General features: G+C 48.6%; 1 protein-coding gene across 2 annotated transcripts in view; it reads right to left on the bottom strand.

The window, feature by feature from the left end:
• SPEF2 (sperm flagellar and cilia associated 2) overlaps positions 1–23,471 on the bottom strand; it is a 1,151,963-nt gene that overhangs the window by 174,456 nt on the left and 954,036 nt on the right. For both annotated transcript variants that reach the window (XM_078674939.1, XM_078674940.1), the window contains exons 29-31: positions 21,765–21,871; positions 19,846–20,028; positions 14,705–14,797 (exon numbers count right to left, since the gene is read on the bottom strand). In XM_078674939.1, coding sequence (XP_078531065.1) covers positions 14,705–14,797; positions 19,846–20,028; positions 21,765–21,871 — 383 coding nt within the window. The remainder of the gene's footprint in view (positions 1–14,704; positions 14,798–19,845; positions 20,029–21,764; positions 21,872–23,471) is intronic.

Raw genomic sequence — 23,471 nt, 5'->3', positions numbered from 1 at the left:
CGATAGATGGGAGGGCCTATACCGAGGCATTGCGGTCGTAGCGGCGATGCGGGCCTTTGCTACGGGTCCAATCCACACAGCAGCGGGGATGCTTCAGTTCTGCTCTGGGTTGCGCCGCACAGCAGAGGAGGTACATCAATGCAGCTGGGCCCACAGAGGCTGGTAAAGCACCTTACGCTCACATCTAAGAGTTCAGTACAGGGCTGGACCTACTTGGCAGGGTATACTCACAGATGACAGTGTGCAGGTGCAGATACAAGGTTGTTGGAAACCAGTTGGGTCCCTGAGGCTTCAGATCAGGAGACCAGCTGACTAGCCTTTAGAGTCACTCTGGGTTCTGGATACAAGAGATGCAGGTCCAGTCCTTCTCACCCAGGCAAGAGGGTACACAGTACACAGTAGGTCAGCACAGCAAAGCAGGAGTCCAGCAAAGTGCAGTCAAGCAGAGAGGCAGTCCCTGTAGCAAACACAGCAGTCCTTCTTCCTGCCATAGTATCCACAGGCCCAGAAGTGAACTGAAGTGGTGGTGTCTGTGGACATTCATCTATACACAGTTGTACCTTTGAAGTGAGGAGAAACTTCTGATGGCATGCCTTTGAAGTACACAGATACCCTGCCTTCCTGGCCCTGCCTCCAGACTAACTACACAGGGTATGCAGCCCTTCATGTGGAGACAGGACACAGACTATTCAGGTGTAAGTGAAGCTGGACCCAGCTCCTCCCTCCCAAACTGCCAGTGATGGCCCATCCAGTCACACCTAAGATCCCATTGTGTGCGACTGTCTAGGAAAAATACACATAGCCCAACTGCCAACTACACACAGTAATGTGATCAGAGACAGGTTACAGGTACCAAATGACTAAGGCAAGAAAATGCCACTTTTCTAAAAGCGTCATTTCTCAGAATTGTAATTTAAAATACAACTTCATCCATAAGTTAGGATTTTAATTTAGGATTCCAGAGACACCAAACATGATACAGTGATCTCTTCCCATTTGGAAATTACACTTATACAATATAAAAAGGTAACTCCAATGTTCTCCTATGGGAGAGATAGGCCTTGCAGTAGTGAAAAACGAATTTAGGAGTTTCTCAGTAACAGAGTATGTCAAACTTAAAAGTACATATCCTACTTTTTAAATACATTGCACCCTGCCCTTTGGGCTGTCCAAGGCCTACCCTAGGGGTGACTTTTATGTATTAAAAAGAAAGAGTTGGGTCTGGCAAAAGGCTTATTTTGCCAGGTTGAAATGGCAGTTTAAACTGCACACACGGGCTCTGCAATGGCGGGTCTTAGATATATCTTAGGAGTTACTTAAGAGGGTGTCGCAATCAGTGCTGCAGGCCCACTAGTACTGTTTAATTTATATACCATGGGCACATGTAGTGCCACTTTACTAGGGTCTTAAAAGTAAATTAAATATGCCAATTAGATATAAGCCAATATTATCATGTTTTAGGGAAAGAGTGCAAACACTTTAGCACTGGCTAGCAATGGTAAAGTGTGCAGAGTCCTAAGGCCAGCAAAAATGAAGTCAGCTAAAACAGGTCTGAGAACGGTTACTTTTGAAACTGACAATGGAAATATGCTACTCAGTCAGTAGAAATCAAAGATTAATCCCATTCCCCTTTTCTCTGGGCAATCTTGTAAATTGGTCAGAAGGTGAGTGTAGGATCCTACAAGACCTATTTCGGGGGAGGGGGGTAGCATCAAGAAGTTCAATTAATATAAACTAGATTAAAAAGTGAGCAAAGCTGACCGTATGCGCTGCTTTCTGCTACATCACTGGCTCTCTTCCATGAGAACAAAATGACAGCAATACAATCCTTAACAGGAGGGGGCGTGGCTAGGCGCGCAATGGCGGAGGTCGCAACCGGGTAGAGCTCCGAGCCGAGCTCCCCTTCCCCGGGCCGATTCTCCGCCAATTATCCTAGTAACCGCCTGAGATTGCAGGCAAACCACCACGATACCATTCTCGGCATTCTAGCCGATTTTTGAATTGGAGACCCGACCCTAACAGCACCGGACTTTCCTGTGGGCTGCTGGCGGGACTCGCTGCCACCCAGACGGCAAGAGGGACCACGAGAGACCGCGGCTTGGGCCTGCCATCTGGGCCTCACCATGCGCCACACGGCCGGACCTACACGACCTCCCCGCACATCGAGCCCGTGACCTGGGGGCTGTGTTGTCGCTCCGACCCTGGCCCCTCCCTGTTCCCGGGGGACTGCCGGAGGCCTGAGCTGGGAGAGATCAGGGACCCGACCGGCGAGACTCAGCCGTAGCATCGGAGGCGGCCCGAGCTGAGGGCGCAACTGTTCATCGCTCTACTCCTGCACCCGGAGACGGCGGAATTCTGAGGTACTAACAGCGTCGCGCAAGTGGGGCTAAAGAGCCAAGTGAGCGGATCCTGCGCTCTGAGCATTGCCGGACGGCCGTGGCCGCCGGAAGAGACTCTCTTCCCACACATGTGCGGAGATACTGAGAAGGGCAGGCGCGACTAGGGCCCTGAAGTACCCACCATAACCCAAGTGACGACGGCGCTGGACCTCACTGCAGCCCCCCGCCCATCGAATACCTCACTCCGCTGGTGGGGACACTACATGGCTCCATGTGCTACAGACTCCCCCCCTAGGCTCCTTGTGGTTGGCCGGCCTGCAGGGCCCTGGAGACAGCTGGCTGGCTGCGCCTCTACCGAGGGATAGACGACAACGGAGGCATAGGTGGCGCAGTGCGGGGGCTCTGGGCCTAGTGAGAAGGGAAGGGCCACGCACACGCTAAGAGACATTGCGGTGCAGACACTCACCATCGCAGAGGCCTGGCCTCCCTACGACGCATGGAGATACGTTGAGGCTGCCGTCCCGTGTTTCTGGACCCTCCGGCAACCACGCAGCGACGATCAACTTGCCCTACCTGCCCAGGGAACTCTGCGGATCTCACAGACGCATGACACTTTGCTGCCACACGGTCGGCTGCCTGCAGTGTGTGCCGGACCATTCGGTGCTGTTGCTGGACACATCCCCCAACGTACCACTGCGCAGGCCTGCCCCGCGGGCTCACACGGGAGATACGTGGGAGGCCGGGCGACCGGCCACTCGAACACCGACGCAAGCGGTGGCACGACGCGGACCGTGGACACTACCAGAATCGCACGCCATCGTCCGGCCTATTGAACTGAACTGTCGGCCGGGTCACCTTGCACATGTCCGGAGGAGTGAGGACTCGCACTGGGACTGGAGGGGCCCCGCCGAAGGGAAAAACGGATAAATCGCTACGCAGGATGGCTGCTGATCAAGTGACCGCGAGGTTAGACAGCGTACTAGCCGCCATGGAACGTATGGAGCAGTCGCTCCAATTGACCAGAACATCATTGGAGTCCAAAATAGACAGTGTCGCCATAGACCTCACCCACCTACGAGACAACCACAGGAAGCTGTCTGATCGGACCAAAACACTGGAGGGAACGGTGACGGAACTTGGACCCAAAGTCACACAATCGGATAAACAAGTACAAGACCTTCTGAACAGGGTGGAGTTCCTAGAAGACCGCGCTGAGGACGCCGAAGGGAGGGCAAGACGCAACAACATCAGACTCGTGGGGGTCCCGGAAAAATGGGAAGGCGCTCATCCTGCCCAAAGAGTTGAGGACTGGCTGAGAGATATACTACCTGAAGGCACACTATCGCCCCATTTTGTAGTGGAACAGGCACATCGCGTACCCACGAGACCTCACACCACGGGCTCTAATCCGAGGCCGCTACTCTTCAGGATACTGAACTATCGGGACAGGGACGCGATCCTGAGAGAAACTAGACGGCTCGGGGAAATCCGCATAGATAATGCTACAGTGATGTTCTTCCCGGACTATACCATTCAGGTGCAACGTCAGAGGCACAACTTCTTAGACGTAAAACGACGTCTCCACACAGCAGGCCTCAAATATTCACTACTCATTCCTGCAAAACTGAGAGTGGCGGCACGAGACAAGACCTACTTCTTTAGCACTCCTGAAGAGGTCTGCGAATGGCTCGATAGCGGTACAGACACAGCGCCCAGGCAGGCACAGAGCTACGAGACAAGACCACGGGCACGTGGGCTGCGCCGTCGCCGCAGGAACAGAGACCAGATAGCCGGCCGACCTGAGGAAGCGACGCGCCACTCCCCACCGACGGACCAAATTATTCAGGAGCAACGAGATGCACTCCGAAGGGTCTCCCAACTGAGCGCCTCGCCAACCTCGGACGTCATTCAGGACACCAGCCCACGGATGGTTCCGAGCGATGATGAAGCCATCTATGGGATACCGGACTCCAAATTGTCCGTGGATTTACCGGATATCACGCCGCAGACGGCTGACATGCTCCATTGAAGCCACACACGAGCAATCCTTCCAGACCCTGCCGGGGCGACGGGGACGGAACCAGAGACCAGGTGGTTGCTGAGATGCCGAGACTACGAGCCGTTACCTGAGATGTCTCCCGCCGCCCTGGAGATGGAGGGAGTGAACTTGACGCAGTGAGTACCCACCCAGCCCTACAGACACTGAGAGAGTGAAAAGGTAGTGGGAACATGCTGCAGCGCTTCCCCTTCTCTCCTCTTTACCAGCTGCCCATATCACCTGGGGACTTTCCCATACCAGAGACTCGGGGAATGGGTCATACTTGTCTCCCCTCTGCAAGATTAGTCAAACAAATAGCCCCATAACAAGCAGAAGCGCTGTCTTCCTGGACACTGCACTTGGCCACATGGTATACGCGGCATATGGCCCAGGGGAAGGCCAATAATCCCCTTTCCCTACTTGAATAAGTACACTGCCAAAACTGTAACTAGCACACGTTACCCCCTAGACTTGAATACTGTTCTTTTGCCTCTTTGGTGCGTTTGGACGGCTACATGTTGCGTAGCCGACCTTTTGGTATCTATTACTGTTTTGTTATGTTTGGACATTCTGTTCTTCTTTTCACCCTCACCCTCGGAAACTTACCTACACCCTTTCTTTATGTGCTGATGCCTGTGTTTGATCTGAGTGGGGGGGGGGGACCAGGAGTCTTGTGGAAGCTCTCGCCTGGGAGGTGGGGGGTGGGTGAGGTGGGTACTTCTCACCACAACAGTGAATATGGCTGAGATCAGAATATGCACATGGAATGTGAGAGGCATGCACACACCGTCGAGACGTTACCAAATGTATTCCTACTTAAAACGTCACAAATTCCATGTAGCATTGCTACAGGAAACACACTTAAATAAAACAGAGGTACACGCACTGCGCGGCAGGTGGCGCGGACAACTTTACGCCACGGAGTATTCCTCCTATGCTCGCGTGACACTCATATGGATTCGACCGGGCACCCCGTGGGCGGTCATAGACACACAGACAGACACGGGGGTTAGATATGTGATAGCCCGGGGCAGACTTGATGGAAGACCTGTGGTACTTGCCTCTTTATACTCCCCAAACACTGACCAGGGCGGTTTCTTTGATGGCCTCTCCACGACACTGGCAACCTGGCATGGAATCCCATGGATCCTTGGGGGCGACTACAATTGCGTCCTAGATGTGAATCTGGACAGATCTGCCGCACCCCCGGCCAATGCCCAGACACACACCACCACGAAAGCCCTCCTCAACTGGGCCTTACAATGGGATCTCCACGATGCATGGAGGACACGCAACCCCACGACACGAACATATTCTTACTCGTCAGGTGCGCATGCTCTACATGTACGCTTAGATAGGTACATGGTTTCCACTGATCTTCTCCCGTTGGTCAGAGACACGCAATATATGGCCCGCACACACTCAGATCATAATCCCCACACACTGGTCGTTGCTTGGGACAGTCCACACCCGCCTATTCCCACTTGGCGCCTCCAGCCAGACCTCTTGCTGGACGCGACCTTCCGCAGCTCCCTAATCACACAGACAGCTCAATACTTTGAGTTCAACGCTGGTACGGCATCCTCTCCCCAAACTGAATGGGATGCCTTCAAGGTGGTGACCCGGGGACACTGCTTGGGGACACAGGGACACATACTGCGACAGCTTGAAAACGACCTGCCGCGACTGGAGGCCGAACTACTGGCTCTTGAGCAAGCTGTGGGGGGAAATGCGAGCACTCGACTGACGGAAGCCAAAGCGGAACATGACCGCCTGCTAGACCGTTTGCGCAACGTCAATTTCGCGGCACACTCCGCCCGCGTCCACAGACAGGGTGATAGGCCTGGCAAACTGTTAACCTGGCTGATTGCACGGGAGGATCGATCGACCCCCATACCAGCTATACAGGCAGATGATGGTAGTATACTCTACTCCCAACACCAGATACACGAGGCATTCACGGTTCACTACTCGGGGCTGTATCGTTCCCGGCTACGTGTCCCACTGGCTGCCATAACTGAATATCTCTCTGCTGTACAACTGCCCACCCTAACGACTGGGCAGCAGGATGACCTCGGAGCACCGCTGGACTCCGAGGAGCTCCGCGACACCATCTTTAACCTCTCGCATGGCAAGTCCCCGGGACCGGATGGCTTGCCTGCCGAATTTTATAAGGCCGCCTCGGACATCCTTATTCCCCACCTGGTGAAGATGTATGCTGCGGCTACAGATGACTTCTCCTTGCCCCGACGCTTAATGAAGCTACCCTTGTATCACTACTCAAACCCGGCAGGGACAGCGAACAGATGGGATCCTACCGCCCTTTAGCACTCCTCAATACGGATTATAAAATCCTCGCCTCCGCGCTTGCTCACAGATTAGCCCCTATGGTTCCCGCACTGATACACCACGACCAAAACGGGTTTGTACTGACGCGACACACGTCCCGAAACATCCGCCACCTATTCCGCGTACAAGAATACGCCACACGACAATGGCCACTTGCCGGGTGCCTGGTACTAGACCTGGAGAAGGCGTTTGACTCAGTGGAGTGGCCTTACCTGCGCGCGGTCATGGACAAATTTGAACTAGGGGACGACTATCAGACTATGGTTGGACTCTTGTACCGCAGACCCACAGTTCGCGTCCGCACTGGGGTGCTGCTTTCTGACCCTATCTGTGTGCGGAGAGGCACCAGACAAGGCTGCCCCCTATCGCCCTTGCTGTTCTCCTTAGCTGTAGAGCCCCTGGCTGCGACGCTCAGATCCCGAGGCGCAGCGTGGGGTATACCAATGGCAGATGGTCCTTATGTGGTGTCATTGTATGCTGATGACCTCCTTTTATATGTCAAAGACCTAAGTGATGTTCCAGCATCCCTGACTGACATATTCAGAACCTTTGAAGAAATGTCGGGACTGAAGGTGAACTGGACCAAATCGGGGGCCTACTCCTTTAACCCGAATGTTCCCGAGAGTGAGATACGCATCGGGGGTGAGAGATTACAGTGGTATCCCACGACGTTCAGATACCTTGGGATCCACATTTACCGCGACCCTGCGGATATATTGGAAGGGAACCTGATGCAAGCGATCGCTTCCACCAGATCACAGGCTGGGTTCTGGAAAACGCTGCCACTGAACGTACCTAGCCGCATAGCCCTGACGAAGATGATAGTCCTGCCGCGGCTACTGTACTATTTTGCAAATATTCCATCCTATGTCCCTACCCGGGTGTTTCGAGATCTTGAGGTCCTGCTACGTGACCTGATCTGGAATAAGGGCTGGCCGCGAGTTGCATTAACAAAGCTTTATATGCCCACTGAAGCGGGAGGACTAGCTGTTCCCAACATGGAGTTATATTATCTAGCGGCGCAAATGCAGTGGGTGTCGGGATGGCTAGGTGGCAAAGACCTGGAAGACACAGCCACGGACACCGCTATTTGGTCCCAGTTGCAGGTCCACGTGTTGTTTCATCCACTGACCCGAACTCCCCGTCCACCGCAACTATTGCTCGCGGTGGCGCGTAGATGCTTCCTCCGTTGTTTATGTCTGACCCGAACGACAGTACCATATGCCCCGATACTCCCACTATTGGGCACCCCGACTACGGCGGGGACCTTGACGGCTATACGGCTGGACAGTTGGACCACTGCGGGGGTGGAAACACTGGGGGATCTGTACTCTGATGGCGCCCTTCTCCCCTTCGCCAATTTAGTGGACGATACATCTCTTCCAGCTGGACAATTCCTATTACACGCATCCCTCATCCATACGCTGACTGACGCTTGGGGGGACATATCTGGTGAGTTGCCCACGCATCACTTTATACAATATCTACATGTCATGAGCAATGGCACACACGTAGTTCATTGGATAGCGCAAGCACTACTTCTCCATACTCATCCCACCGCCGTGCAACTGAGAGAGAAATGGGCGACAGACAGAGGGAGGGACTGGATGGACAAGGAGTGGGCTATGATCCTGGCGGGCCCAGTGAACATCCCCCGCAACCCTCGCTTCAAAATTATACAGCTCTACATATTGCACCGCGCATATCTCACCCCGGACAAGATCAACAGATATTTTTCAGTCACTGACACTGCTTGTAGCCGATGCTCCTTACTGGGAGCGGACCTCCTCCACATGCTCTGGCTCTGTCCTGCCCTCCAACAATACTGGGAAGGGGTGACCGCGCTGCTCAAGCACTGCACCAAAGAACAAGTGCCGAGAACATGGGAGGCCTGCATACTGGGACTGTACAAACGCACGCGGCTGAACAAGGTCCAGGCCCGTTACTGGGATCTCGGGCTGATCACGGCCAAGAGGCTGCTTACCAAGCGGTGGAAGGCCGATGCACCCCCACATATCAGACACTGGAGCCTATCGCTAGTGAACTGGGCACGAGCGGAGAGCACTGTCCTGCGGCGAGAAGAGACAGCGGGACTTAGGAAATTTCCAATCGCACAGCACTGGGATGACATCCTACAATCCTTCCAGCAGAAATGTGTGGGACAGGGATTCACGTGAGGAGATATATGCTGCCCCCCCTCCCCCTCCCTGTAATGGTCACTACGAGGCAAGTATATTGCTCCGATCGCTGCCTGCACGGCCGCCATGCCTTGCCCGACACGTGCTGCATACCTGGCTATTGCGCAATAGCGGGTGCTTTGCCCCTCCCACGCCTACACCCCCACATGCACCTCCGTGACAGGGGATCCTGCCACCTACTGCCTCCCACAGGGAATTATACTGCTATACCTGACGCGCCCTTATAGTGGTGATCCCCCCCTGTGCACTTGACATACGGGCGAACTGCCCCCCTACGGTCCCCTGCCCACCCACCCACTGGACCACGTCCGACACCTTAGCGCTTCACTTCCCACCCCGAACACATGGTTATCTCTACCCCCACTCCCCCTACCTTCCTTTTGTATTTCTTTTGTTACTGTTTTGTAGTTTGTTGATATTCCGGTCCTATCTTCCTCTGGACCAAGCCCTTGCAAGTTGATCATTGCACTCACTACACCATGGGGCCTTCGGACACAAAAGCCGTGGCCTAGGTGTCTCCGCCTGAGGGCCGATACAGATAACAGACACACTCATCAGGGTGAATGAGCTACGTAGATACACGCTCACCAACACACTTGGACGCTGAGCAGCCTCGTCCTTACACTATATTACACCACGCCCGCTGACAGGCGACTTCAACCGGCACTCTTTCCTGCGACTCACACGTGTCACAGTAGGCTCTGCCTCACCTGAGGATGCTGATAAGTGCCAGCTTAGCGCTGTCACTTTGAGTTCACATACGGAATGAGGGGGGGGGGGAAACAACAACAAAAAACATAGACCAGTACTTCTCACAGCACCGGATGGTCGTATGATTGTGTAGTATTGTTGCAACTTGATGTCCGCTGCCGGACCCCAGGGTTGTCAGCCTTAAAGCTGTGTTACTCTGATACACTTTATGCAATACTCATTACTCGCGGCTGGCCTGGCTGGGTTGTAAGCTGAATGCTGTGTACCATTCCTGTTGAATAATAAAGGTCTTTAAAAATAAAAAAATTAAAAAAATAAAAAAATACAATCCTTAACAGGATGGGAAAAGCTTTTCATGCCCTAAACTGGCTCCAAAGGCCCAATTTGCACAATCTATAGCATCCTTGCAGACGTGCGCCAAGACACGGAGTGGACCTACATGTGAAAATGGAACCAATTCCTGGGAAATCCCGTTTCAATGACCCAATGGCAAAACCTTTGGTCTGACATTCTTTCTATATGAAAACGTATGCAGAACAGGGACTTAATGTATAAGCTTATGATGATATTGCATTTTACTGCATCCAGGCTGAAACAATTGTATGATACAGCAGAAGCCAATGCTGGAGGGGATGTGGGCTCAAAGCAGATGTGTTACATGCTTTGTGGACGTGCCCAAGACTAACAACGCTTTAGGAACGAAATCCTTATCCACATTAAGGGTGGTTTGTGCCACCTACTGGTGCCAAACTCTGCAATTGTCATCCTGGGCCCCAGATCAACAGATATCATAAACATGTCTAAAACAGTTTGAAGATTAACAACCAGTATAATTTCAGACCCATAAAATCTTATGGCAATGAGTTGGGCATCCCTAGTCATTACAAAAATACAAGAGTGGGCAGGCAGACTTTGGTTGATGTTAGCCATGGAAAAGCTGGCATGGGAACTTAACGAGATGGAATATAAATATAACAGCCAGTAGCATGCTCTGGTAGACTACCTAATGAACAAGGGCTTTACTTATGGTTGTCCTAAATCATTGAGATCTCTTCAACTACTGCCTGAGAGGAAAAGGTATTTGCGTGCTCGGAGGCAATTGCTTATAAAGCAAAAGATGATGTGATATTGTAACCATGATGGAAAGTACACATGTAAAGATGATTTCAGCTGTCAGATTGCATGCCAGGTGGTAGGAAGCAGAAGAGGAGGGTAGGGGTTTCTTCTTAGATGTCTCCCTGTTTTGTGATTTAGTGTTAAGTATGCTTACATCTGATTACAGGGGTATGTTTAGCTCACTCTTTGAGTGATTTACACATTGGAAAACCAATGAAATTTTGCTGGGAAAGAATTCATGAGGCAGGTTGGATTGCGACCCACTCAGAATTGGAATTTTATGAACCAACCTATTAATATATAGATTGGTTCATATCATTCTTTACTAATCACTTATTGTGACCAGTCTTTAGCAGAATGAGCCCTGGACTGTCTTCTCTTCGAGCCCACATCATCTGTATAATAATTGTGACGCACAAGGCCAACATAAATGGCTTCTCATGTATACTTCGACAAGAAAAAAAACATCAAGACCATAGCAAAAGCCAAGTCATGGATTGACTGGAAAGGATAAAATGCAAAAATACCATAATTTAAAAAACATAAAATGGGCCTTTCCCATTTAGGCACAACATAAATTAATAACTCTTCCATTAACATCAGAACTGCTCCTACCCTCCTGCAATCCAGAAAGAAGTTGAAGACATTCCTTTGTATAGAACACTATCACACCTGTCAATTCACAACAAATTTGGCATGTGTCACCTGCTTTTTAATAATATATATCCTCCTAGAAAGCAACATGCTGCCACATACAACCATAAAATCACTACCAGATTCTCCATTTGAAAATGATTTATTTTACATTCCATTGAATGGGATCACCAGCTTAAACATCCGGCATCACTCTCATATGAGTGCCAACTGGATGACAGCTATGCATGATTTCGTACAGAATAAGACTCTAACAACCTCCAAATAATCACCTTAATTTTCAATGATCAAGAAGAACAAGTTACTTACCTTCTGTAACTCATTATCTGGTAGAGACTCTATCGAGCTGCAGATTCCTAACCAAGCGAGCAGATGTCAGTACTTTTCTTTTTTCCATGCCAGAAGTGCAGAGCCACAAAGTGACTGATGTAAGCGTGTGCAAAACTAGGGCCCTGAAAGGGGAGAGACCCTAATCCTACAACATCAGTCCGCAAAGCGGGAAGGCATGGGTGGGGCAGTAAGGAATCTGCAACTAGATAGAGTCTCTACCAGATAATGCGTTACCAAAGGTAAGGAACTTATTCATCTTAAAGAGACTTCTAGCTGCAGATTCTTTACCTTTAAATCAGATACCCAAGCCGTACATCCCGGCGGTGGGTTGCGGACTCATGGTCTAGACTAAAAAGTCTTGCAGGACTGAGCGGACAAAGTGCCCGTCCCTGCGCACTTGACCATCAAGGCAATAATGTTTTGCAAACGTGTGCAATGATGCCCACGTCGCTGCTTGACAGATGTCTTGGACTGGGACACCTCGAGTCAAGGCCGTAGTTGCAGCCTTTCCCCTGGTGGAATGGACTTTAATCAGTCAGGGGGCTGCTTCTTCGCTAAGGCATAACAGATTTTAAAGCAGAGAACAACCCAGCGAGAGATGCTTGTTTCTGCACTGCCTTTCCCTTCTTTCCTCCAACATACTCCACAAAGAGTTGGTTATCCACCGGGAAGTCTCTTGAGCGGTCAAGGTAGAACGACAACAATCTTTTTGGGTACAGTCGGTGGAGACTCTCATCTTCCTTAGAGGCGTGTGGGGGACAAAGAAGGTGGGCAAAGTAATGGACTGACCCAGATGGAATAGGGTCACAACCTTTGGTAAAAATGATGCCCTGGTGTGAAGCACACCTTGTCCAGAAAGGACATAAGATAGGGAGGCAAACTGGGTAACGCCTGCAACTCACTCACCCTCTGGGCCAATGTAATAGCCACTAAGCAGGCTGTTTTGATGGACAACAGCCAGAGGGGACAATTGTGCAAAGGCTCGAAAGGAGCACACATCAGATAAGTGAGGACCAAATTAAGGTCCCACTGTGGGGGGCGTGGGTGTAAATTAGTGAACCAGCCCTTTCAGAAATCTATTTACAATAGGAGATTTAAAGAGGGAAGGGTCTGGCAGCCGCAAAACAGCAGACAGAGCAGAAAGGTGACCCATGAGAGTTCCCAAAGCAGAACTCTGCTGGGCAAGGGCAAGAATGAACAAAAGGACAGTAGAAAGAGGAGCAGAAAGAGCGTCAACAGACCTTTCTGTACAGTATAATACAAATTTCCGCTAACAGCAGGCATATAGCAACTTAGTGGAGGGCAGCCTGGCTGCCAGAATAACATTACAGACTTCAGGAGGAAGGTCAAAAGCCATCAACTGCCGCCGCTCAATCTCCACGCATAGAGCACAGAGTTGGCAGGTTTGGGTGGAGAAGCCTCCCCTGCTGCTGCGACAGAAGATCCTCACGAAGGGGCAACCAAATCGGAGTATCGACACTCATGCTCAGAAGCTCTGGATACCAGACTCTCCTCGCCCAGTCCGGCACACAAAGGATGACTTGGGTCCGGTCGCTTCTGATCTTCTTAAGAACCATGGGCAGGAGTGGTATGGGCGGAAAGGCGTACAACAGGCCTGAACTTCACTCGCGAGAAAACGCCTTGCCGAGCGATAGCCACCTGGGAAAATCCAGCGCGCAGTACTGCTGACATTGCGCGTTCTCTTCGGAGGTGAACAAATCTAACCAAGTTGAAAGAGACTTAGCGCTACCTCCTACTGGAGACACCATTCGTCATAGGCTAGGAATCGACGGCTGAGAACGTCTACTCTGGCCTCTCAGGTGTTGAAACACCAGGTTTACGCCCTGCTGTTCTAGCCATGCCCAGAGATGCAGGGCCTCTCAACAAAGGTTCCATGACCCCGCCCCACCTTGCTTGTTGCAATACCACATGGTGGTGGTGTTGTCCGTGAACACCTGCATCAACTTCCCCTTGGCAGAGGGAAGAAATGATTTCAATGCCAAGCAAATCGCTCAGAGCTACAACAAGTTTATGTGGCGCCCGTCTCCGCCAGAAACCAGTGACCCACTGATCTCCATCTCTCCCAAGTGGCCGCCCCATCCCAGAAGTGACGCATCCGTCACGATTATGAAATCTGGTTGGGGAAGGGAGAGAGGTCTACCCTTGACCCAATCTCGACACGTTAACCACCACTGCAGATCCTTCCGTGATCTGAACTAAGGGTGGGCGTAGTTGGTGGAGTACCACTACACGGAATTCTGCAGAATTGATCAAAAACTCAGTGAATTCCGCTCCGCAACTCCATTCTGTCTCACCACAATTAATAAAACAAAAACCTCACATACCCTTGGTAAAACGACAAGTAACTCTATTATTACATGCTAAAATGCATATAATTATCTCACAAAAGTGAAAATGAAAATACAGCAAGCAGTGAGAGAGGTGATGATTTTGATGTCCTCACTAACCTAGGGAGAGAACCAAGCAGATAGCTTGAACACAAAGACCACATCCTGCTGAACGATTGGTGGTGGTCCCATCATCCTAGGACCACCCCAAGCACAGTTAAGGGCAAAATATACAATCCCAACCAAAGGTCCTGCAAAGCATTATGGGACAATATTCTAGGATGCAGTAAATATTATAGTATCTAATGTCAAAACATTCCTCAAGGGGCAGGCTCTCGGTTTCAGCTGAGAGCTAATACTATAATATTCACTAAACTCTAGAATCTCGCACCATAATGCTTTGCTGGGCCTTTTGTTGGCATTGTATTTTTGCCCTAACTTTGCTTGGGGTGGTCCTAGGACAAAATGTAAATGACATTTACAACAACCAGTGGTTGAGGAACACTGATCTATTGCCCCTTTTTGTACTGTTGGTATAAGCTCTGCCAAACAGCTAAATCTCTTTCTGCCCAAACTTGATGAGGTAGGAGATACTGCATTTTAAAACAGTGCAAAAGTAACCTTTTTGCAATGCTCCAGTCGGTTAAATGGCACAGAATTACATTCTTCTTCTGAAGCAGGTTCATCAATATTTGTTGAAAACCACAGTTCAACCTGCAAAACAGAAAACATATCTTGTTGTCAATTTCTATTGTAAACTACATTAGCAAATATGTTCTCAGTCTTGGTTTGTCAAATAGTCATATTTTAAAAGTTAAAATATATGAAGACCAAAATGGCCCTAAACCAGCCAAATCCCTTACAGGTAAACATATTTCCCTGCCCCTGGGTCACATTCAGAGATGCATGTATACACTCACATCAACATTTCTTGGTTCAACTAGAATCTCACTTTACAATAACACTCTAGTTATATGTACTCAGTAATACCAACATAAAGCAAAGCTAGAACTAAAATTCGAGTAGAGTGAAGAAGCTCAGAAAGAAAATGTTATGTACCTTAGGTAGTGATCTTTCTGATGTATACTCCATGTACCTGAAAATTCCTCATCTTTGAATATCCCACGTGCCATACTCGATCTAGAAACTTCCGATATAGCTCACCTGTCGAGGTAGTTGGTGCTGGCTTCATGTGACGTTACTAAAGCTACATAGCACCTGACTCGGTGCACTGATGTCACCCATATTTAACCATGCTTTCGAGGTGGAGATGAGGTTAAGACATCAGTAGTTGTGGTATTGATATTTTAATGAGAGGCTTTCCAATAAAATGGGGAGGAGGATTGGGAAAGATCATTATCTAAGGTAACATTTTCTTCTAATAGATACCTCTATCTTCAGATTCCTCACCTCTGAATAAATTTCAAAGCAGTATCCACCACTGGGACAGGGTCTTGAGGAAGGTCAGAGGAAGAAATACTGGAGAACTGAGTGAGCAAAAATGGCAATAGTACAGACAATACGTTTTAGTCAAGGTGTGGAAGGAAGCCATGCTGCTGTTCTGCAGATTTCGGCCACCGAAACACCTCTGGCCAAGGATGCAATGGATTATTTTGCCCTTGTGGAGTGGGAATGGATTTCCCCAGGTGGCTTCTTCTTTGGTGTTACATAGCACATTCTGATGCATAATATAATCCAAATGGGAAAAAGCCATCTTGTGAACTGACTTTCCCTATTTTGCCCATGTACCCTACAAAGAACTGGTCAATATAATAACGGACTGCATGCTCCATAGTTGGATGTAGTGGGGGATAAAAGGTGGGCAGAGTGATATATTACCCAGATGGAACGGAATCACCACTGCCATTGTCACAGCAACCAGTAAAACTGTTTCCTATATTACCAAGCAAAGCACACTAATTAGGGGTTCTAATTAAGCACCCACCAGAAATGGTAAGAGCATGGTACAAGTCCCATTAGAGAATAACAAAAGGAATTGGGTGAAACATTTGTCAGTCTCTTCAGAAACCACACAAACATTGTTGACTTGATAAGAGAAGTTCAGAAAGGCCTATAGAGCCGTCATATAACCCTTGAATTTGCCCACTGGACAATCGTGCTGGGCCAAGGATAGTGTAAACTGAAAGATTTATGACAAACAGGCCTTTAAAGGGACCACATAGTGTTCGGTGCACAAAGTAGCAAATCTATTCCATCTGTCACAATGAACCAACTTAGTGGAGGGGTGCTGACGGGCAGTTAGGATTATGATAATCATTAACTCTTATGGTAAGAACTTTTGTCCCGCTCAATTTCCTCGTATGTCATGGAGATGTATGTTCTGGAGATTGGGGGGCAGAACATGCCCATCCAACTGAAAGAGGAGCTCTACCATGAGAGGAAGATGGAGCAGAGGACACTTGAGGAAGTCTGTGTACCACACCCTTCTCAGCCCATCTGGGCAAAAGGATTACCTGAGCCCGGCCTCTGCAAACCTTCCTCAAAGCTTGACAAATTAGGGGTGTGGGAGAAAATTAGTATTGAAGTAGAAACTTGCAGCTCAACTGAACTGCTTTCCCTGGATCTCCCTGCAACAGACAGTCAAGGGCACAGAACAATGGACATTGGGCATTGTTGTGAGTGGGGACCAGATCCACCTAAGGCAAGTCCCATTTGGCGAATGTGTCCTGAATCACCTCAGGATGGAGATGCAACTTGTAGTCTCCAAGATGATATCAACTTAGGCCATCGGTCCTGGAGTTCAAAGAGCATGTCAGATGATTGGTAGCTAGATAAACCCCATTCTTGAGCACCAAGGCCCTGAACCTCAGCACTTCTCAACAGAGAAGATAATACCACACTCCTTCCTGCTTATTAACATTGCAAATCACGTCATATTTTCTGCCAAAATCTGGAAGAACCAGCCATACAAAGAAGGGAGGAAGGCCTTGGATGCTATCCGAATTGCAAGTAGTTCAAGCAGGCTGATTTTTAAAGTTCGTACCTCTGTACACTACAGGCCTCCAGTCCCCAGTTCCTTCAAATGTGTGTCTTGCCCATAACTGGACAAGTCTGTGACTACTGTGGCAACAGTTGTAGCAGACAGAAGTAACAGACAGAAGTAACTGAAGGTTGTCCTATGGCAGCCACCAGCATGTCTGAACAGGAGCATTGAGAGGGCTTCAGGTGAGATATGGGCACATTTGATGGAAAAATCCAGATCGAACAGCAGGGACGCTGTAACATGCAAATGATGTGACACTATCTGTGACGATGCGGCTTTGAGCAGCCAAGCATCTATGTACAGGAATACCTGAACTCCTGAGATAGAATGCAGTCACCGGCATCACCTTTTTGAAGGCTTAAGGTGCTGACGTGAAAACCAAATGGGCAACCAACAGGTAGGGAGTAGACTCTACCATGTAGTGCAATTACTTCCTGTGTGACTGCAGGATAGGAATGAGAAAGTATAGGTCCTGTAAGCTAAAGGACATCATCCAGTCTTTTGCTTCAAGGGCCAAGAGTACCTGATTGAGGGACAGCATCTTGAACTTTTCCTTGTGTAGGTAAAAGTTCAATCACCTCAGATCTGGAATCAGACGGGACCAAGAAAGTATCAAGAGTAGCACCCCTCCCCAATTCTCTGCTCTAGGACCAACTCTACAACTTCTTTCTCCAGCAGGACTGCCACCTGCTCTGGTATCCACTGGTGGTCCTCTGGCAAGAGGACTACTGGAGAAGTGGGGGTGCTGTTGTAAGGGTACCACTTTACTATGACTTGTAGGACTCATTGGTCTGATGTAATGGCTACCAGCCCTGTAGAAAAGAAGACATTTAACTCTCCACCATCAATACATGTTCCTTTCCAGGATGAATAATACTGACTTCTCTGGTTGGGCTAGGTAGGAGCAAAAGGTTTGGAGGCTTCTGCCCATGCACCTGTACTTGAACTGCTCTACAAGTGGTTTTGCTGCTGTATGGATGGCTGGCGTGGCTGGTGCTGCTTGCTGTAAAGCTCCCTGAAAACCCCTTAAAACTCTAGAACATAAAAAAGACCTTGGAGGAGGATAGCAGCCCCTGGCTCCTATTTCTAAGGCTACTTACACCTAGGCAAGTCCATTAGGGTATTTTGGACATTTTGTGAAAAACCTGTTAAGCACAGCCAGGCATGTTGACTAGCGTGACAGAGTACCTCATCATCCCAGCCACAGAGCCTGCAGAATCCAGCCAGCATTGCTTATGTGCTTGAAATCATCTTGCCCATTCTGTGCCATATCAATGAAATGGTCGCAAAGATGGTCAGGCATGTTGGGCACTACCATGGCAGCAATGTCCCATAGAGCATGGTTGTATCAGTCCAGTATGGCTGCAGCACTGAAGAAGCACAGTACAAAGCTGCCCGTAGGGAGGGCCTTTTTGCCTATCCCCACCAATTTATTTGAATCTTTTTCTGGCGAAAGGATAGGGAGGGATCCTGGGTTCAATTTGGCTGATGACTAAACTTTCTGGGGAAGGGTACACCAAAAGAAATGCTGGGGCCCCAGGAGCCGGCTTGAAGTACCTTGCCACTGTTCGGCTGACAACAGGGGTTGTAGTCCACTTCTCCCATCCCTCCGACTGTTTCAGGCAGAGACTGCATTAAATTATGCCTTCTCTGCTGCAGAAGGGCCATGAAGCGGGTCTATATCTGTATGTGTCAGTACTGTTCTGTAGAAATTACAGATCCACAGAGGAAGGAAAATGTGCTAATATGTTTCCCCCATTCCTATCTCGTGGTACGTTTGAGAGGCCAAGCTCTGAATCTGTGCAAATATAGTGCTTATTGCCTCCTACTATTGCTGGCGGTCACCAAAACCCTCTTTGTACTTATCTTCTTCAAGAAGACCCTGGACCTCCTTTCTGGTATACTGTCATTAAACCAGGGCCAGTGGCACCATGGTTGTATTGTCTGGCAAGATCTGGACAAGCCAACTACGAACTGAGGGGAGAAGGCCTTGAATGCCAGCCAAATTAACTGCAGCCCTAGCAGGTTGATATGAAGCACCAGCGTCCCTGGAGTTCAGAGGCTCCTGTTCAGTAGACACTTCAGATAGGCTCCCCACCAAGGAATGGCGGAATCCATTACTAATGTGACTTGAAGGGGGTCTGCCAGCCTGGCGCCTATAATGGCACCACAATATCTTAACCAACGCTACAGACTCCGACAACACAGAGCCGAATGGAGCCACCCGACAGTGTGCGCAAGGGGCATTGTTCAGCAAAGTTTTCTGGATCCAGCCTGACACCTGTGAAATTCAAAGGTAAGGAATCTGCAGCTAGAAGTGTCTATCAGATATTGTAAGTTAATCATGACCTATGCACATATATGCAATACAAATCCCAGAATTACTCCTAATAGGCAGGGCAGGCGTCACATATAGAAGTGTAAAACAGACAAAGGACTCACTGACCGTGAGCAAGAATCACAGGAGTTGAAATGCATTGATGCTTACTACCATTCAATAAACATGTGGATTCATATGAAGACTCGTGTGCAGCGGCTTCTTTGGAACTTGGCTTTAAAATTCGACTAGAACTGGTCTATCCTCACTGCAAGCACCGATACTGAGAGTGTGCCACCAAACAGACAGATTTGCAGTATATAATATATATATATATATATATATATATATATATATATATTTATATATATATACACACACACACACAACTGTGTTATCTAAGGAGAAGAGTGTGTTTGTGTAAATAAAGTATTACTGGACCTTGTTATATTCTTCCTCAGTAACAGTGCCTTCTCCAGCATGATCCATTTTCTTAAAATTCTCCAGGGTTTGCAGCAGCTGTTCCAGGGATGGGTATGGCCATGGTTGCATTGCTGATAATAAGAATTTCTTCCAGTCGATAAGGTCACCATGCAGTGTTAAAGCTATAGCTATATCTTGTACCTGAGATTTAAAAATAGAAATTATTTTATGAAGCCATGAAAGCTAAGAGATAAACTGTTGCTGCTGCAAAGACACTGTATTTAGTTAAAATATCATAGAATAATACTTTAGGTTGGATACTATGTTATGTCTGTGGAAACATATAATTCATTGTAAAGAACACTAAATCAATTTTTACAATACACATAATTCTTATTTCATAACGATCACATTCTGGAGCTTGCAATATATTATTTTTAAGGTCCATCTTAATTAATCCGTACATGAACTACAAGAGACATTGCTATTGTGCCGTGATTTTGAAAGTATTTTCGGGCCCTGGATCTACACAGCAGGGAAAACTTTTCCAGGACTCAACAACTATGTTCACCCACAAGTAGGAAAGTCGGGACCCAGATCTAGCCGTACTTGGTTGTGATCTAAAACTTAACACAAGTTAAACTGAGCTCTTGCTCTGAGGTCACCATCCTCATTGGGACACTAGTTTGAGGCATTCTCCTAAGGGGTTTCTCTATCTTTGACCCCATGTATATGGCTCTGCATGTGAATCTAGTTCATGAGGGGTCCTTAAAACTGCAGGTTGAGTATATACCCACTAACTATCTTTGTATCCTATGCTCATCGAGAATGGTTCCTCGTTTTCCACCAAAGGACATGCATGCCTTTGTAGTTGCCACAAGTGTATTTTCTGGAATCGATTACTGCCTTTGCCTCTACTTGAGGCTGCTTTGTATCTTCCATTAGATATTCAAGTGGACCCAGGTTTTGCTCTTTTAAGTAGCCAAGCTCTCTACAAGTTTGATTATCACCAAACTAATGAATCAGAGTTTGTAAAGCGTGGCTACTCATAGTGAGGGTTTGAAGGCGATGGGTGGGCTGCTGATCCATCTGCACTCTGGACCAGGTCTTGAGGTCCTTCCTCCATTGGGTCAGCGATGGGGATTGTCTAAGGTGGGTTGGCAGGGTGTTCCAGGTCTTTGCGGCGAAGTAGGAGAAGGATCTTCCTCCGGTTCTTATCTTGTGGATCCAAGGGACGGTGGCTAGGGCCAGCTGGGTTGGAGCAGAGATATCTGGGGGGAACGTGGAACGAGAGGTAGGTTCAGGTATGCCGGTCCTGCGTAATGGAGGGCTATGTAGGGGATCCTTTCGTTGACTGGGAGCCAGTGGAGTTCTCTGAGGTGTTCAGAGATGTGGCTGCAGCGAGGGACGCCAAGGACCAGTCTGGCTGCGATGTTTTGAACATTCTGAAGTTTTTTAGGAGTTTTTGGGTGATACTGGCATAGAGTGCATTGCTGTAGTTGAGTCCACTGCCTATGAGGGTGTGGGTGACAGTTTTTCTGGGTTCGGTTTGGTGTGGATCCATCTGAATGTGTTTTGAAGCAGGAAGAGCTTTTAGAAGCATGATGGGGCGACTACGTTGCTCTGATGGTTCATTTTGAGATAGGAGCTCAGTATGATGCCGAGGTTTCGTACATGGTCTATGGGGGTGGGTGGGGCTCCCAGTGTGTGTCAGTATGTGCCAGAGACTCTGAGAGATTCTAGTGGTTATCACTTGAGCAGAGCCATTTTCAAGAGTGTGTGAGCGATTTTCTGTTATCGCAGATGAGTTGTTTTTGTATATGCAGGGTTGCCGGTAACCAGTGCTCGAACCGCCCACAATTGACAGCCTCTTACCTAAACCAGGAACTGCTTTATATATATACACATATATATACATATATATAGGACACACTTACATTTGAGCTTGTGATGTGCCTCCACGTGTTGGGAAGGATATCGTTTCCAAGGTCCACGCTTAATAGATCAAGCAGGATATCACAAAACGTTTTTGCTGGTAAGGAGCCTACAAGAAAAACATAGTAGTTTATGATTTTGGACATGTACTTGAAGCACAAATAGGTCATTGTCCAAACACTAGTGAATATATAGGTGTTGGAGAGGAGGATGATAGCAGTATCATTCTAGTTGTTATAGCAAGCAAACCAGAGAAACATCAGAGGGCTCTAAACATAGCAGCTAGAAAATCATCACTTCTGTTAATACCCATCTAGATTTGTGCTATATCAGTACAAACATATCTGGCGTATTAATCAAGTCAGCTTGACATACAGATGTCTATGTAGCACTGCCATACCACAGAACTGAAACAACACGCAACCCACAAAACAAAAAAGGATTCCACCCATGACAGCCACCTTCTTAGATTCACCACTTAAGAACACAAAAGGGGACAAACCTCCAACAGACAAAGTCACAGAGTCTTATTACCACTTTGGCGGTTCATAGGACTGCTGTAGTCGCAGTGGCAGTCCAATGACCGCAGCACTGCGGGACCAACTGCAGTATTACAACTGCGGCTGTCGGACAACCACGAGACCGCCGGCACCAGCAGGATCAAGAATCCCGCTGGGCCAGTGGTCTTTCCCTTGTAAGAATATGCTGGCAGTGCTGCAGCTGTAGCCGCCACCACCAAGCATATTTTGATTGATCTCACCGCCACTCTTTTTATGACGGTGTGACCACCATACAAAGGGTGGCAAAGAGGCAACATTGTCACTCCAGGACCTGAGGGTGCAATCAGAGGGAACATTTTGTGCCCCCCTGTATCTATGCACCCCAGTTCCTAACACAGTGAGGCAAGCACCACATAATGGAGGAACTTGCAGACAGAGCTGCCACTGTGACAGTCTGCATGTAAGGCATTCCAATGAACTTTAAAGACTGCTGCTTTTTGCAGCGAGGCCATGCCACTGCCTGCCACAGATTACAATCGCAATCTGGCGGGCAGTGTTGGAACAGCTTTGGAGATCCTTCCACGTGGAGCTGGCGTGGTGGCCTGCGGGAGGACTGTCAAAGTGGGAATAAGGCTCTAAGGGCCAGATGTAGGATGTGCAAAATAGCGCCTCGCAAATTGCGAGTCATTTGCGACTCGCAATTTGCGAGGCGCTATGTTGCATGTACAATAGTGTGTTTAACACTGTTGCGATTCCCAATGGGGTCGCAAATTGCGAGGCTCATGAATTTTATTGAGCCTCTCGCAATTTGAGAGCCCATTGGGAATGACAAGCCCTACCAGGGATAGTGGCCGGCTAGGCTCAGCAGACCACCATGTCTGGGACTGCTTTTAAATAAAGCAGTTTAAAAAAAATGCAGCCTGTTTTTCTTAAAGGAAAACGGGATGCATTTAAAAAAAAAAGGAAAGCTTTTCGCTTCATTTTTTAAGGGCAGGTAATGGTCCCTGCGACCACTGCCTGCCCTTAAAAAATATTGTTAGAGACAGTCACAAAGTGGAAGGGGTCCCTGGGAACCCCTTCCATTTTGCAACTGCATTACCATCCTCTTGAAGAAGGTGGTAATTTCTGAGTGTTTTGCGACCACAATTGCGGTCCCAAAACATTCATACATGGGGTTGCAGTCACTATTAGGTAGGGAACGCCCCTTCC

Source organism: Lissotriton helveticus, chromosome 2_1 (genome assembly GCF_964261635.1).
Source record: "Lissotriton helveticus chromosome 2_1, aLisHel1.1, whole genome shotgun sequence".
NCBI lineage: Eukaryota > Metazoa > Chordata > Amphibia > Caudata > Salamandridae > Lissotriton > Lissotriton helveticus.
The sequence above is the reverse complement of the archived record's forward strand: the minus strand, read 5'-3'. Positions and strand labels throughout refer to the sequence as shown.